At 55.3% G+C, this 11,921-nt stretch overlaps 1 protein-coding gene across 1 annotated transcript; it reads right to left on the reverse strand.

Moving 5' to 3' along the window:
• Window positions 1-2,616: 2,616 nt before the first annotated feature.
• LOC113417910 (interleukin-12 subunit beta-like) lies at window positions 2,617-11,638 on the reverse strand. Its single transcript, XM_087965858.1, has 7 exons — window positions 11,610-11,638; window positions 8,028-8,128; window positions 6,453-6,686; window positions 5,155-5,266; window positions 4,837-5,033; window positions 3,708-3,859; window positions 2,617-2,724 (listed from the first exon to the last, which is right to left on the reverse strand). The coding sequence occupies exons 1-7, from the start codon at window positions 11,633-11,635 to the stop codon at window positions 2,617-2,619; spliced, it is 930 nt and encodes a 309-aa protein (XP_087821984.1). The 5' UTR covers window positions 11,636-11,638.
• Window positions 11,639-11,921: the final 283 nt, after the last annotated feature.

Here is an 11,921-nt window from a genome sequence, read left to right on the forward strand (position 1 = left end):
GCCCAGGGAGGGCAAAACCCACCATGGTGCAGGAGGCTGACTAGGCCATGCCCATCATGGCCACACCCACCCAGCAACCGGGCAGAGAACCCTTGGCTAAAATTTTTGAAGCCCAGGGAGCTGAGACTGAAGTTGGAGCTCTTCGTGAGTCTGGGTGCAATTTGTCCCTGTGTCACTGATGAGCCCCCCCCCAGCACCCTCAAAGATTGTTTGGGGCACCCCTTGCCCTGCGGTTTTCTGGTTTTCTCAGCAGCTCCTGAGTTGGATCTTGAAGGACAACTTCCCGGTTGGCTTGAAATATCCTACCAGCATTTTTCAGTTCTGATCACCTGGGAGCCAAATGCCAGTTTGGCGGCTTCCAAGGAAACGTTTCTAGCTTCAAAAGAAATCACCTTCTGGGCGAATCAAAAGGGTAGCACTGCCCACGGCAAATGCCAGGCACACTGAAGATTCAAAGCTGACGATCTGAGGCAAGAGAAGCTGGATAAAGCCAGGATTCAGAGCTTCCTCTTTGGCTTGCCTGGAGGCCAAACCTGGTCAGGAACTAGGAAGTGGAGGCAGGAGGAGAGGATATGGGCTCTGGATCTGTTCTGTCCTTTAATTACTAGCTGAATTTAAGGTAGACAGACTTCAACTCCGCAAAGGCATCCATACAAAGTCTCTTTATTGGTTCATCAGGCATCCTCAAATATAACTCACAGTTACGTCGAGATTCATCTCAATGCCCAATTCTCTGCATTAGTTGACTTTATGGTGTAAAAGGAAAGTGATCATCCCATAATAGTGGAGAAAAGGGGAGAGATGCCAGCACACTGCTGGGGTCCGAGCAAGAAAGCAGGAACGTCCCCCAACCCACCAAGGGTCAATCAGGATTACAGATGTGACTACATGACATGGACTACATTTCCCAGGATACCTTAACTACATTTACCACGATGCATTCCCTTAAGGGGACAGCTCCCAATTCCTAACTAACTATCCCAATTAACTATAAACTGTCTGGACAGCACAGGATCCCACGTACCCCCAGCTGGGAAGCCCTCCCTCCAAGGGAGCTTTGGGGAAGAGGGAGTGTGCTTGCCCAGGCCTTGATGTGGCAGGAAGTCGGGCTGGTGGCTAAGATGGGGGTTCTGTGTGAGCTCCCTTCTTTTAGGAGACTGCTGGGAGGAGAGGGAAGAGGTGGGACTTATCAGCACCCCCATAAAATCCCCAACTCTCAGTGGGAGCGGGGGGTCCCTGGTCTCAGACAGAGAATGTGAGGGGAGAGAAGGCCTGCTCCACTCACCCCTTTGCACTTGAAAAGGGGGTGTGGGGGAGAAGGGGAACCTTTTGGGTCAACTTTTCTTGGCCTCTTCCTCCCCCTCTCCCCAGCCCCTCTCCGTGTGGAAGTGGGACTGCCGGGCCTGGCAGAGGTGGGCATTCCCTCACCGACCAAGGATTGAGACTGGCTGCTTGGAGGGTGGAAGCCAGAGGTAGTATTCAGCTGGTTCTGGCCCGTTCTGGAGAACCGGTAGTGGAAATTTTGAGTAGTTCAGAGAACCGGCAAATCCCATCTCCGACTGGCCCTGCCAACCCCACCTCTTCTCTGCCTCCCACTGAGTCCCAGCTGATCGGCTGGGTCTTCTTTGGTTGCCCTGCCCAGGAGAACAGAGCTGGAAAGCAGGTTAGTGAGGGAAAGCAGGTTAGTGAGGGAAAGAGGGAATGGGGTTTTTTGCAGTATCCTTCCCCTGCCATGCCCACCAAGCCACGCCCACCAAGCCACGCCCACAGAACTGGTAGTACATTTTTTTTCAATCCCACCAGTGGACTCTGCCCCATCTGGGCGGAGCAGCTTTGTTGCTCTGGGCTCCCCACTTGGTAAGGGATGCCCTGGCAGAAAACAACAGAAGTCCTCGATTGGGCGAGAGTGGCAGGCCTGCAGGGGGAGGGGACGGCCAATGGGTTGTGTGTGTGGAGAAATTGGGGGGGGCAGCCCAGGGAGGCTAACCCTGCAGTGGGTGCCATTCCAACGGAAATGGATCTATTAAGGGTTGGACCGTGGGGTGGACTTGCAGAGGTTTCATTACGCAGCTAGGTGGCGCCATCGCCACCTGGCTTCCGTGCAATTAGAAGGAGCACAACGCTGAGGATTATTAAGAACCAACCTTTATTTGACCCTTGGCTGCTTGCTTTCCAAGAAAGGCAGAGATTGGGGTGGCCCTTTCAGTTGGAGAGGAGGGAAACCCTCAGGGTCTGATTGGTGGGGGAGGCAGACTCTGAGGCAGGCAGCTGAGCTCTGATGCTGTGCCTGGGGGGGCAGCGGATTTCTTACCCTTTTCACAAAGCCCACCCCTCCTTGGGCCGTCTCCAGACAAATGTGCAGGTGGAGAGGTGAGCCTTTTGGTGGCTTTTGCCCTGGGAGGGTTAAAGGTGCTTTCCATGATTGCTCTTGGGCAGGAGTCTCCAACCTTGGCCACTTTAAGCCTGGGGAATTCTGGGAGTTGAAGTCCGCCAGTCTTAAAGGGGCCAAGGTTGGAGACCCCTGCTCTTGGGTGGCTCCTATTTTGCATATGCGAGTGGCGGGGAGGGGAGGGGGCAGAGCTGCAGAGGGAGGGGGAGAGTTTGTAGCTTATGTCCTCATTTCTTCCATTCCTGCCAAGAGCTCCAAGACGACTGGATCAAAGGGTCCTGGCAGCGGATCTGCGCCTTGTGCCACTTCTGTTCTGTGATCAGCTCCTTCTCAGCCTGCAACGGAAAGAAGGCCCCATTGAACTGGGAGAAGGGGACACCAGGGCCAAGGGGCCTACCCAGCAAGGTCGGTTCCCCTTCATTCCCTTTGACCTGGAGGGGGCATCTGTACCTACTGCTGGGCATAATACAAGGAAGATGCAACTTCCTTTGGCAGCTGGGCAAAGGACATGTCCGTAGAAGGAGCTGCAGCGGCTCAAGAGAGCATCCCCGTGCAGTGACAGTATACCGGCGTGGGGGTGGGGAAGGTGAGGGAGGACCCTGGACAGTTGTCCCAGGTCTCTGCCTGGGTGCTATCATCTGGGACCTCACCCGATGGCTGCCGGGGATGAGCATAGCCAATTGTTCACTGTATGCACTTTATGCTACTTCGCCCCGAGACTCGTGGTTCATGCAGAGATCGAGTCTGTTGAACATTATGTGATTCTTATAGGCTTTGGGGGGCACTCGAAGATATCCAGACGGTCCCCCCAATGGGATGAATGCAGAGGTGTTATTCAGCCGGTTTGGACCGGTTCTAGAGAACCGGAAGCGGAAATTTGGAGTAGTTTGGGGAACCCACAAATACCACCTCGGACTGGCCCCGCCAACCCCATCTCTTCTCTGCCTCCCATTGAGTCCCAGCTGATTGGCTGGGTCTCCTTTGGTTGCCCTGCATGGGAGAACGGAGCTGGAAAGCAGGTTAGGGGGTGGGGAGGGAAGGGGGATTTTACAGTAATTACAGTACAGGGGATTTTACAGGGGATTACAGGGGATTTTACAGTAATTTTACAGGGATTTTACTTCCCCCAAGAGTGGGGAGGGAATGGGATTTTGCAATATCCATCCCCTGCCCCGCCCACCAAGGCACGCCCACCAAGCCATGCCACACCCACCAAGCCACATCAGGCCCACCAAGCCACACCCACAGAACCGGTAGTAAAAAAAAAAAAAATGAATACCACCACTGGATGAATGATAAGCCCAGAAGGTTTACTTACGAGGAGAAAGTTCTCGTGTCTGCCGGAAGCTGACTCCAGCCGAAGGCTGTACTGCAAGGGGAAGTAGGTGGTGGGCAGGTCCCAGGAGGCAGGGGGAGCCCAGGACACCTTCCGCCCTGTGATATTCAGGTAGGCAGGAGCGTCAGGCTTCACTGCAAGGAGAGCAAGGGTCCCATCAGACCTTTTCCACCTGGCCCCCTGGCCCCCTCCCTCCAGAGGCCCAAGAGAAAGGGCGAAAAAGCCAGCCTGGAAGGAGCCCATCCCCCCTCTTCTTTCCTTCAAGGAAAGAAACTTTTGAGGTCAGGGGGCTCAGCTCTTCTACCCCTCCCCAAATTTTCTAAGGCAGGGAGGGGGTAGTCAGTTATGGCAGGAGACGCTCTGCCCAAGTGGACACTGATCGAAGGGGAGGCCAGAGAGGTTTGCCAGCTCCCTGCAACGTCCCCGGGGGTCACAGGTCACTCGTGAGCTGAGGGGGAGACTGGCAGGAGCGGGAGAGAGGTGTGTGTGGGGGTCACAGATGCAATGGTTGGAGGACTCAGACCGCTGGGTTGGGCCTTCCAATCTCCGGGATGGGGGTCCTGCGTGAGAAGGCGGGGAGGCTGGTGCCATCAGGGATGGGCTGCTGGGGGTTAGCAGGAGTTCGGGAGAGCCCCTAGCTAAGATCCTTCACAGTTTGGAGAACCCCCAAATCCCACTCCTGGCTGGCCCCGTCCACCCCACCCTGCCCCTCCCAGAAATTCCCACGGGCCCCCCGTTTTGGATTCAGGTGTGTAGGGTGCGGGCAGAGGCTCAGGGAGGGTGAAAAATGGGCCTTCCGGAAGTGTGGGAAGGCTGGAAATGGGCCTGTTTCTGGCTTCCGGAAAGCCTTCGGAGCCCCGGGAGGCCATTTTCACCCTCCCGGAGGCTCGAGGAAAACCTCGGGAGCCTGGGGAGGGCGAAAACGCCCCCCTGCCATGGTGCAGTAGGCCAACTAGGCCACGCCCACCATGGCCACACCCACGCCCACCATGGCCACACCCACGCCCACCATGGCCACACCCACGCCCACCATGGCCACACCCACCCAGCAACCGGGCAGAGAACCCCTTGCTGAAATATTTGAAGGCCCCCCCCTGGGTGCCATCCATACCGACATCCCACAAGAAGAAGGTCTTCTCCACTTCGCTGTAGCCGCCATCTCGAGAAAGCCCCTTCAGCACCAGGACGAGGGGCGTGACGGGCGTTTCTTCGGCGTAAGAACAGAAGGAACAATTCTTTAACTGGACCTGCACCCTGCTGTTCCCAGGGAGAGCCACCTCCGTGGAGCACAGCTCAGCCTCTGTGTCCCTGCAAAGAGAAGGCACCGGGAGTGGGTGGAGGCTCTCCGCATGCTCAGAGGTCCCCTTTTCCTTGCTGCGGCGATGCTCAATGCACAATGCCAAGAGGAAGGAGGGTCAGGGCTACTCACTGGTGTTTCAGGCGGGCCAGAAAAATCGCCGCGTTCTGAGAGTTCCAGGAACAGTTCAAGGTGCCATTGTAGGACGGAGCCCAGCAGGTAATGGCCGGTTCTTCCTTTGTTCCTGCAAGAGCCAGGGGAAAGAAGTCAGGGCGAGTCCAGGCCCCTCTTCCTGCAGCAGCCCACGGGGCACCTCCCACAGGGGGTGGGATTCAAAAATCCCAGTAACCGGTTGGCTGCCCAGTTGCTGGGTGGGCGTGGCCTACCGGAACTTCCGGAGGGCCATTTTTCACCTTCCCCAGGGTCCAGAGGCTTCCCCTAGGGCCTCCTCCAGACGCTGGAGCAACTTCCAGAAGCGGGAACTGTTTTTTCCCCTTCCCAGAGCATTTACCTGCATTGAAAATGGGCTGCGTGGAGACTCCTAGGAGGGGAGGGGTGGGGTGGGCAGGGCCAGACAGTCGGTTCAAATACCGGTTCAGCGAACCAGTTGAACATTTAACACCCGGTTTGCCTGAACTGGTCCAAACCGGTAGAATCCTATTCCTGATCTCCCACCTACAGGGGCGCCCCGAGAATCTGAATCTGGAGCAAGAGAGGCACCTGCCCCAGGGCCCATCTGAGAAAGAATCCCTGCGGCTGCTCGTCCTGCCACCATCTGTGCTCAGCTGGCAGAGACCTCTCATTGGAGGTGGGATTCAGTAGGTTCCGACCAGTAGCGGAAATTTTGAGTAGTTCATAGAACCGGACAATCCCACCTCTGACTGGCCCTGACAATCCCATCTCTTCTCTGCTTCCCATTGAGTCCCAGCTGATCGGCTGGGTTTTCTTGGGTTGCCCTGCACGGGAGAACGGAGCTGTAAAGCAGGTTAACGGGGAGTGGGGAAGGAGTGGGATTTTGCAGCAACTTCCCTTGCTATGCCTACCAAGCAATGCCACACCCGCCATGCCACGCCCACAGAATCAAACAAATTTGAATCCCACCACTGCCTCCCATCCCAATCTCCCCAGATGGCAGCTCCTGTTCCCCCCGGGGGAGGGGCTGGTGAATAGTCCTCCCCCCCTCGTGTTTCCTACAAGCGAAGATGGAGGCAGTCCTCAGGCTTTCTGGGATGTTTAGGATGGGTTAGCAGGAAGGGGGCCAGGACGGAGGGACAGAAGAACGGCCCAGGCCTGCTTTCTTCCCTTTGAAGGCCATTCCAGAAGGCTGGTGGGAAAATGGGGTGGAGGCTGAGGCTGGAGTCTAGCTGGGGCTCTGGGGATGAGCCCCCACCCCCACCCCAAGGAATTCTGGCCCTCTCTTTCCCGCTCACCTTCCGTCTTGAAAAAGTAGGTATGTTTCATCCGCATGACCACGTAGAAGCTTTGGAGCAGCCGGGGTCCGGCCCAGCAGGAATAGTTTCCGGTATAAGGGATGTCCAGGTTGTTAATGACGAGCTCTTGGCCCGAGTCCTTCAGCCTGTTGCCATTCCACTTCCACTCCACTTGTTCTCCAGGGGAACCGGAGCAGCTCCATGTTATGCTGTCGTCTTCGTTCTTAATCAGCACTGAGGGCAAAAACGGAGACTCAGCTGGGGCTGGAAGGGCCCCTGCCAGGCCAGCCTGCTTTTAGCCCCGAAGCGGTTTCAGAGCTGAGCATTCAGGGCAGCTATAGTTGGTGGCCAGAGATTTTTTTTCTGGGGGAGGGGAGGGGGAGCTCCACCCCAGGCCCAAATTTCAGGTGCACAGGTTTCGGGAGGAAAGCCCTATGTTTTCCAGAGCAGCAGAAGATAGGATGCTGCCGCCCCCAGAAGCCTCAGGGCGCATCTCAGCACAGTGCGCTGCCTTCCCTCCACGCAAGGTGGGGCTTGGCTGCTCTCCTGTCCTTCCAGAAAAGCTCCCCCCCCACACACACACAACTCTGTGCTTCTTTCCTGGGAAGGGGTGGGATTAAAAAATCCAAGCAACCGGTTCGCTGCCCAGTTGCGGGGTGGGCGTGGCCATGGTGGGCATGGCCTACCAGATTTTCAGGGAGTTTTTTTTGTTTGTTTTCACCTTCCCCAGGGTCCGGAGGCTTCCCTCGGGCCTCTGGGAAGGGCAAAAACAGCCCCTCCAGGCTCCGGAGGCCCTTCAGAAGCTGGAAACAGGCCCATTTCTGGACTTCCAATACTTCCAGAAGGCCCGTTCCCCCCCTCCCACAGCCTCTGTGTGGACCCTGCATTTACCTGCATAAAAAAATGGGCGGCTTGGAAACTCCTGGGAGGGGAGGGAGGGGTGAGAGGGACTAGCTGATTGGTTCAAATACCGATTCAGTGAACCAGATGCAAATTTTAACACCCGGTTCGTACGAACCGGTCTGAACCAGTAGAATCCCACCTGGGAGAAGCGGAGCCTTCCTTGCCTGCTGTCTTCTGGTGGCCGTTGTGCGGAAGATATGGCGAGGGCTGGCTCTGCCCTTTGCCCGCTTCCCAACTTCTGCGCCTCTCCTAGGCATATCTAACACACACACACACACCCCAGCCCTCCTGTACCCATGGCTCCAATTTCCTAGTTGCTCATCTTGGCTACCAGAACTGCAACCCTCATTAAGTTCTGGCAGGGATGGCAAATTTTCCTTCATGGAAAAGAAGGAAGAAATTTTTGAGGGCAGGTGGTTCTGCTCTTCTGCCCCTCTTTGCCTATACACAGGTGACTTTTCCCCTCGGCCAGAAATTTCCCACCGCTTCTGGGGTAACTAATGCTAGCTTTTCCATTCAGGTTTTTTTTTGGGTGGTGGTGGTGGAAGAGACCGCTGAAATTTGGGGGAATTCTAGGGAAGGTGTTTTGGGCACAGCCACCTGCAAAGGACCCGAGATATCTGACCCATGGCCCTCTCTGGGCCCCTCTGGGAAAAAAAAACAGACACTTACGTGAGGAGGGGAAAGCAGCCGTGGTCTCCATCACCACGGCCATGGCCACCAAAGCTGCCCACTTTCCCAGCGGCATCTGTGCGAGGAGAGGCAAAGGGAGGCTGTAGGAGACTGGCCCCGGCTGGGGAGGAGGAAGGAGAGAGGTTCTGCTGTGAGGTTAAGGTTGGGAAGCTCCAAAGGCCCAAACCCAGCTCCTCCCTTGAGCATCACCCCCCCCAAGCCCGGAACTGGGCAGGGGTCGGCAACCTTAAACCCTCAAAGAGCCATTGGAACCTGTTTCCCACAGAAAACACCGGGAGCCACAAAACCTTTCCCGTGCCTGACTATTTCCTGAGTGGCTACAAAATTGGCATACGTAGTTGAATTTAACCTTCTGTTTTCTTCTGAAACTTTTCTTTTCTTGGATTTACCCATGGTTGGCCTACCGGGAGTCGAAAAGCTCAATAAATCGCATGCCGGGGGATGTCACACACATTGGCGGTTGTCGTGACATGTATTTTGAGCGACAGGAAGCCGTAGCAGAGGGATGAAAGAGCCACATGCAGCTCCGGAGCCACGAGTTGCTGACTCCTGTGCTAGGGGCAGAGACTCCAAGCTAGCTGGGGCCCCTGCGGTCCTTCCTCCCTCTTGGCAAGAAAAATTTCCGGGAGAGTCCAGAGTCCATACTGACTTGAAGTGAGGGGGGGAAAAAGCCTGAAACCTCTAACCGTGCCCCGCCAGCAGCCAAGGCCCCCAGCAGAGGGGTCTGTGGGCCTCCCTGGGGCCCCTGCTACTTCCCTTTCGAACATGGAGTTGGCTTCCCCTTTTCCCCCCAGAGCACTCACCTCTCTGTGGGTCCTCTGGTCCTCTGAGTGGAAGGCAGGAGGAGGACTGACCTAATATACCATTTCTGATGGGGGAGGGGGGAGGAAACCTCTGACACAGGAGGAGGGGGCGGGCAGGGGAGGGAGAAGCTGTCAGTGCATCCCTGCCCCAGGACTCTCCCTTGCAGAGAGGGAGCTGCTATGGCCAAGGCAGCCTCTTCCTGGCCCCACTGACAACTAGGCTTGGGGGGATGGATGCCAGAGGGATGCTTGGGTTTGGGCTGGAGTAAAATGGTGGTCCTTCCTTTTCCAACAGCCTGGGAAGTCCTGAGCCCAGGACGGCTGGCTTACAAGGAAGGTCTGGATCGGCTGCACTTGGCAGAAGACGCAGCCAAAGGTGGGCACCCCACATGGGCCCCTTCCGGGGTTCTCTTATGGATTCTGGCCAGGTTCTGCTGGGTTAGCTGATGAGCTTCTCCAGGACCTCAGAACAGAAGGGCTGGAAAGGAGGCTGGGTCATCCAGCTGGGCCTCCTGCCCTGCGGAGAAATCTTTGGCTTCATTGTATAGCAGAGATCTCCAAACTTGGCAACTTTTAAACTTGTGGACTTCAACTCCCAGAATTCTCCAGCTAGCATAGCATAACATAGCATAGCATAGCATAGCATAGCATAGCATAGCATAGCATAGCATAGCATAGCATAGCATAGCATAGCATAGCATAGCAGGCTGGAGAATTCTGGGAGTTGAAGTCCACTAAGTCTTAAAGTTGCCAAGTTTGGGAGTGAACTTGAGGTAAGACGGTGTGAGCTGCCTCTTTTGAGTTAGGGGTCTGGCTGCAGCATAAGAGTAGGAGGGTCAGCTGAATGCGACCTGTCCCCCCCAAAAGGAAAGTTTCTTCTGTGCTCACTCTTCCCGGACTGCCATAAGTCCTGTCTGCCCGATGACTGCCAGGAATGTGCCTCCCTCATGTACTCACATCCTGAGCCCTGCAGCTGCCTTCTGCTGGGCCAGCTGGACATGTAGGCCAAGAAAGCCTCAAGGCCTCCTCCCCTTCCCTAGCTTTGCTCCCGGGGGAGCCTTTTGCAGTAGTTGTTCCATGGCTTCCAAAGCAGAGGGTGGACACGCTTTGTGTGGGCCCTCAAGTTCACTCTCCAAGCGCGGAGGACACACGAGAAAAGGAGGCCAATGCAGTTGCTCTAAACCAGAGGTCCCCATAGCTATGCTGGCCATGAGAATTCTGGGAGTTGAAGTCCACAAGTCTTAAAGTTGCCAAGTTTGGGGACCCCCGCTGTACAGTGACAGTGACAGATGCCCCCCTTCTCTCCACCCCATGTTTGGCGTACCTCCAACCAAGAAGCGTCCACAGACTCCCAGGGCAACGTCTTCCAGTCTTGGAGAACCTGACCCTTAGGAGAATTTTGCTGATACCCGACCAACATTTTTTTTGCAATTTAGCTCCATTCTTTCTTGTTGTGCCTTCTGGAATGACTCTGCCCTGCCTTCCACCTGTCCCTCTTCTGATATTTGCGGCTCTTCTCCAAGCCTGGGTAAACACGCAGCCTCCAGGAGTTCCTTGTGGGCTGCTCTTTCCTGGCTCTGATCTTCTTTGGGTCCTCCATGTCTGTGTCTTTCCTAAATGCAATGCCCAGAATCTGGTGAAAATATTCTAGGCGTGATCTGACCAGTGCAGAATAAAAAAAGGAACTATGATCTCTGATAAGCTTGGCAGTCGGCTTCCCTTGATGTAGCCGGGTTGGCTTTTTCTGCAACTGCATAACCAGTTTGGCTTGTGTTCAGTGCATGGTTCACCAAGACTCCCTGACCTTTTGCAACATTTCCTGTGGCTCTACTGTGAATCTGGGGTCCACAACCAAAGGGGGAGGCCCCATTGAGAAATTGGAGAGAATCTGCCCACAGGATGGGCAGGAGGCTCTCCATTGGAGCACGAGAAGCTCTCCCAGCTGAATTCTTCCACTTAGCTCACAGGAGAGGTTAATAAGATGCTACATGCAGAACCCGACTGGTCCAACCACAGCAGATCCCTCCCAACAGTGGTGCCCATGTCTGGTCTTCCTTAGGAGCTTCAGCCCCAGTTCTACAGGGGGAAGCTCAGTGGTTCAGAGCCATGGATCAGATCCTCAGCTGCCCCAGACCCTGGCCTCCAGCCAGCAAAATGAGCAGGCCCACTAAGACAGTGGTCGCCAAACAGTGGGCCGGGGAACACTGGTGGTCCGCGAGAAAATTTTGGTGGTCCACAGAGAAATGTCCCCCCCAAAGCAATTAATCCAGGCTGCGTGGGAACACAAGGCTGTGCTGCCCACATGTCCTGTGGGAACACAAGGCTTGTGTCGCTTGCATTGCGAACAACACAAGGTAGTGAGGGGAGGGGGGAAAGGGTGGAGGGGGGGAACTTGTCCCATTCACCCCACAAGCCTGGCCTGGCCACCGGGCTGCTCCTTTCCGCTCCTTTCGTCTTCTGCTTTTGGCTGCATGCAAGGAAAGCAGCAAAAGCCTTTCTTTCTCTCCCCCAAACTCCAAATGAATCTTGGGGACCCTGCAAGGCCTCCTGCTCCAAGAGGTTGCGCCGGTGTGGCAAGTCTCACAAAGACTCGTTTCTGGCGGAGTTTGGGGGAGAGAAAGAAAGACTTCTGCTACTTCTGCTGCTTTCCTTGCATGAAGCCAAAAGTCTCTCTCTCTCTCTCTCTCTCCCCCTGAGAGCGGAGCTGGAGACGGTATCCTGCGATCCCAAATAAAGAATGATCGATTGGTAGGAAAACGAGGTGGGGGATTTTCCTGCAGACATTTTTTGGGATTTTTCCCAGAGTCTCTGGTCTGCGGGATTTAAAATTATGAGTTTGGTAGTCCCTGAGGTCCAAAAGGTTGGCAACTCCTGCACTAAGACACTAAAATAGGCATTTTCATTCCTTTCAGTGAGCTTTCAGGTGACTTCACAGTTGTTCAATTTCAAATGCCCATGAAATGGGAAAAGAATTATGTCTATGCTCCTTTCCTTCTTGGGGCAGCAGCCGGTGGACCCTCTGTGGTCTCCCTCCAGACCCTGGACCAACACATAACTACAAGGTCAGGTT

Source organism: Notechis scutatus, chromosome 4 (genome assembly GCF_049901735.1).
Source record: "Notechis scutatus isolate UNSWTSFEM ecotype Mainland chromosome 4, rNotScu1.2, whole genome shotgun sequence".
NCBI classification, from domain to species: Eukaryota; Metazoa; Chordata; class Lepidosauria; order Squamata; family Elapidae; genus Notechis; species Notechis scutatus.